The sequence below is a fragment of the Sardina pilchardus genome, chromosome 19 (genome assembly GCF_963854185.1).
Source record: "Sardina pilchardus chromosome 19, fSarPil1.1, whole genome shotgun sequence".
Lineage (NCBI taxonomy): Eukaryota > Metazoa > Chordata > Actinopteri > Clupeiformes > Clupeidae > Sardina > Sardina pilchardus.
This window is the reverse complement of record NC_085012.1, coordinates 13,369,359-13,374,412: the sequence shown is the minus strand read 5'-3', so window position 1 is coordinate 13,374,412 and position 5,054 is coordinate 13,369,359. Positions and strand designations below refer to the sequence as shown.

At 48.4% G+C, this 5,054-nt stretch overlaps 1 protein-coding gene across 1 annotated transcript in view; it reads left to right on the top strand.

Moving 5' to 3' along the window:
- Positions 1–4,292, top strand: part of ppp2r1bb (protein phosphatase 2, regulatory subunit A, beta b) — a 20,770-nt gene extending 16,478 nt beyond the window's left edge. The window contains exons 12-15 of the mRNA XM_062520751.1: positions 691–845; positions 2,247–2,389; positions 2,646–2,737; positions 2,854–4,292. Of these exons, the coding sequence (XP_062376735.1) occupies positions 691–845; positions 2,247–2,389; positions 2,646–2,737; positions 2,854–2,870 (407 nt within the window). The 3' untranslated portion in view covers positions 2,871–4,292. The remainder of the gene's footprint in view (positions 1–690; positions 846–2,246; positions 2,390–2,645; positions 2,738–2,853) is intronic.
- The last annotated feature ends 762 nt before the right edge of the window (positions 4,293–5,054 follow it).

Here is a 5,054-nt window from a genome sequence, read left to right as displayed (position 1 = left end):
GTGTGATTGCAATATGTGCGACTGCAATATGTGACTCGTTTACCACATGTAGCATTAATCTACTTGCCAGCCCATAGAGACCCATTGTGGACCTGGAAATTACGCACTAAACTTTTATGTTAGAAATATTATATAGTATATAGAAACATATATATATATACAGTAGCATATAGAAACTGCCGTATGCTAACTTGTATATGTTGGGAAATTTGCATAATTGCCACATTTAGCATAAATTAGCATTACCGCCTAGTTGACAATATTTCAGAAAGTGTTTGACCAAATGGATGTTTTGAAACAGATTTGGATTAATCTGGGTGTTAATTTTAAGTCAGAATATAGTAGACCAACATTTAAAAATCTGGTAGCATCAGATGTGGTTGATTCCTACTACAAAACTATTAAAAATACAAGTCTACAAAATATAATTGTAGCTTTGAGTCGATTTCTTTTTTTTATGTCTGAAAATATTTTTTTGTCCTTTGTCTGTAGTGTATGCCACCTGGGAGGCTGCAACCAATGACTTTATTGTGTGTGTGTGTGTTCTATGTGTCTGCCCTTCAAGTCTGCTGTGTTAAGTATTGTCTGTGGTGTTTGCGGTCTGTGGTGTCCTGTTGTTCATGTTGAACCACGCTGAAGACAATTTTCTGACATGTCAGTCATTGAAGTTTTTCTGATTCTGATTTGTAGTGTATGCCATCCGGGAGGCTGCCACCAACAACCTGAAGAAGCTGGTGGAGAAGTTTGGCCCTGAGTGGGCACAGAACACCATCGTGCCCAAAGTGCTGGGCATGGCCAACGACCCCAACTACCTGCATCGCATGACCACACTCTTCTGCGTCAATGTAAGACGCACACACACACACACACACACACACACACACACACACACACACACACACACACACACACACACACACACACACAAATAGCACCACCAACACACACACACACACACACACACACACCACCACCACCACCACCACCACCAACACATGTCCATGCTCTTCTGTGTCAATGTGAGTGACAGACACACACACATACAACTACCTGCACTGTGTTAGCATGAGACACACACAAGCACACACACCACTGCCAACACTTACATGTCCACACTATATTTTGTCAATATGAGTCACACACACACACACACACACACACACAGACAAACATACAACTGCCTGCACCGCATGAACACATGGTTGTGCGTTAGCATGACACATACACACACACACACTCACTCACTCACTCACTCACTCACTCACTCACTCACTCACTCACTCACTCACTCACACACACACACACACACACACACACACACACACACACACACACACACACACACACACACACACACACACACACACACACACACACACACACACACTCTTACTGTACACTTTAAGAGTCCTAATAGTCCACTTCAAACAATGACCGCTCCATTAGAGTTGTCTTCATAGCAATCCTAATGGATTGAAGTGGACGTGTCATTTTGTTCTTGTCATATTCCAACAATGATTAGCATGAAATACTTGGGCTCAGGGTAAGTGCATGAGCTCACCCGTGTGTGTGTGTGTGAGCTCTTGGTACTGTAGTATGTTCCAGCGTAGTGTAAACAGCAGCGCTGCCACTGGGGCAGTTCGAGCAGCCTGAGCCCCTCTTCAGCAATGACCTCACTGCTCAAGCATCACACTCTCTCATCTCTGGACACACACACACACACACACACACACACACACACACACAGTCCCCAGAGAGGCTGTTTGTGTGTGAGGACGTGTTTTGTGGCAAGTACAAATGGTGATCAAACTCTCTCTGCTCCCGCCCCTGTCCCGCTTTTCCTCACAACCCCCCCCTCCCCATCTCTTCCCCTCGTCTCCTCCTTTCTTCCCCTCCTCTACCCCCAATCTCTTCACCTCTCTTCCTCCTCCTGCCCCCAAACCACCCCTCCTCCTCCTACCCCCCTCCCCACCCTTCCCCTCCTCTCCTCCTTTCTTCCCCTCCTCTACCCCCAATCTCTTCACCTCTCTTCCTCCTCCTGCCCCCAAACCACCCCTCCTCCTCCTCCTACCCCCCTCCCCACCCTTCCCCTCCTCTCCTCCTTTCTTCCCCTCCTCTACCCCCAATCTCTTCACCTCTCTTCCTCCTCCTGCCCCAACCACCCCCCCCCTCTTTCCCCTCCTCTTTTCTTCTCTCCTCCTCTCTGTCCCCCTCTCCACCCCCCCCCCCTCTCTCTCTCTCTGTAGGCGCTGTCTGAGGTGTGTGGGCAGGACATCACCACTAAGCACATGCTCCCCGTGGTGCTCAAGATGGCTAACGACCAGGTGGCCAACGTGCGCTTCAACGTGGCCAAATGCCTGCAGAAGATCGGACCTGTCCTGGACAGCAAGTATGTTTCTCTCTCTCACACACACACACACGCACGCACACACACACACACACACACACACACACACACACACACACACACACACACACAGTCTGTGACGCTTAACTTACATTCACACCTATGAACCCAAATAGTGTGCATCACATATTTTTGCTCACATTAACAGTATGGTGTTAGTATCTTTTATATATACACACAAACTAATTTCTGCTGTGTGTCGCTGACCCGTGTGTGTGTGTGTGTGTGTGTGTGTCAGTTCTCTCCAGGCAGAGGTGAAGCCGGTACTGGAGAAGTTGGCCACAGACACAGACATGGACGTCAAGTACTTCGCCCTGGAGGCCATCAGTGGTGAGGCCCCTCTGTTACTCTCTCCTGTGTGTGTGTGTGTGTGTGTGTGTGTGTGTGTGTGTGTGTGTGTGTGTGGTGTCGTGTCTCTAACTCTCATGTCTCTCTCTCCCCTACAGTCCTGTCCCTGGCCTGAAGCATCCTCGACGTTCCCCATCAGTCAAGCGCAACGGAGCAACACACACCTGTTGCGTCTATTTATTGATCTTATTGAGCGCTCCCAGATCTGTCTAGCTAGTTTTGGTTCCGTTTTCTTCCTCTGCTCATTTTCCTGTGCTGACCACCGCTACCATTTGCTCCGCTCAGCTCCTCTCCTCTCAGCTCCTATCCTCTCCTCTCCTCTCCGCTCTGGTTGCTGGTGGGTTTTGTCCTCACATGAGAAGCACCTGTCCAGCTATGTCCCTTCCTGACCTGCATGGGGCGCTGCAGAGCACAGAGAACCCTTGCCTGTGTGTGTGTGTGTGTGTGTGTGTGTGTGTGTGTGCATGGCTATGAGTGGAATGTGAAGCACCTGTCAGCCATACATCTGGTATGATGAGTGTGTATAAGTGCGTCTGTGTGAGAGTTTGTCTAATGGTTATTTAGTGCTTCTGAAGGATGCTGCCCGATCTCTCCTGTACAGATCTCTCCTGCTGGGCAGATGCTACTCCAGACAGCAGATGAAGCCTGTCTTGTCCACGTTAACTGCTCACTCTGTGTGTAAGTGTGTGTGTGCCTAGACTGCTTCCTCTGGCTGTCTCCTTTCGTGTGTCAGCAGCAGATGCTCTTTGCGTGTGTGTGTGTGTCTGTGTGCACGTCCGAGTGTGTGTACATGTGTGTTCGGCGTTGGCCGCCAGGCCACACAGACGGTTTTCCTGTTCCTCCTCCTCCTCTCTCCCTTCCCCAGAGAGACGACCACTGTGCGTCCTCACTTTACCCCCCCCCCCCCTCTTCTTCGCTTTCCAGCTCTTCACTTTCCCCCTGCTTTAAGGGACCATCTCTCAGATGAGTATTTGCTGGCATAGACCAGACACACACACACACACACACACCACACACACACACACACACTTCATGCTTCTTGGGAGTGTTGAGTTCAGTTGTATATACACTGGCTCCTTTTTGTTTTCTTCTGCTTTGGATAAATTCCGGAGACGCAGTGTTTCAGTTTCAATCTTGATCTTTGTCTGTGCCAATAAAGAAGAACTTTTTTTTTTTCTTTTTCTTTTTTAATTTGTTTTTAAGTGATCAGTATTTGTCCTGTTTTGTTATTTTTGTGTGATGGTCTCCTGTAGGGATGAAGCAATCACACGTCTGAGGCGGGTTTGGTTACCGGAGGGACGGGCAGAAGCAAGGGATTCTGGGAAGGCAGTATTTTTAAAGAGGGTTGTGGGGGTGATGTCACTTCCTGATTGTACACAATGAAACTGTTCATGTACCTATCCCACAATCCCTTGCCTCAGATATTCCCTCTGGTAGTGGGGTGTGTGGAATCTTGGGAATTGTATCGTTTGTACCGTTATAGATGACTACAGCCAACACTGTATATGGAAAAACTGAATAAAAACTCACAAAAAGAGTTAAGTCGGTCCTGTGGTTTGTGTTTCTAAGACTGGTACATGCCGTGCGAGGTTAGGTCATAGGTGGACTATGGAGGCAGATATCGGGGTTATTGGTGTGAAGCTGACAGTCGTTCCACCCTGAGAGGGACCAGTTTGTGTGTGTGTGTAAGAGTTTGAGTGAGTGTGAGAGTTGTTAAGGTGGATGTGTGTGTATGTATGTATGTATGTATGTGAGTTTTAGTGAGTGTATGTGGGGGTTATGAGTTGGAGGTTCGTGTTGTGTGTGTGTGTGTGTGTGAGAGAGAGTGGGATAGTGTGTTGTAGCTGTGAGACAGAGGTTGGTTGTGTTTCTGTGCGTGTGTAAGTAGGTTATGTTGAGATGGAGGTGTGTATATGTTGGGGCTAGTCACATGATGAGGTCATATATGCCACATTTCCTGCTCAACTTCAAACACACACGAGAGAAACTCTGGACCGTGACTCCCAAGTGTGTGTGTGTGTGTGTATGTGTGCTGTCACTGATCGGCAAGCCTGTTTCCTGTCCGGCCGGGCGCTGAGGGGTCGGAGGGTTGAGCTTGATTGTTTTCAGATGTTCCTGCTCTGCTCGCGTTTCGGCATTACGCAATGGCAGCTGCGCTGTAACAGAAGTATAAATAACTCCCGGCATGTGGAGCCCAACTGATGAGCTGCCTATAGAGGGCTAGGGCATATGCGTGTGTGTGTGTGTGTAGTGTCGATGGAGGAGAGGTCTGGGGAGTCCAACGTGTTAATGTCCCTCG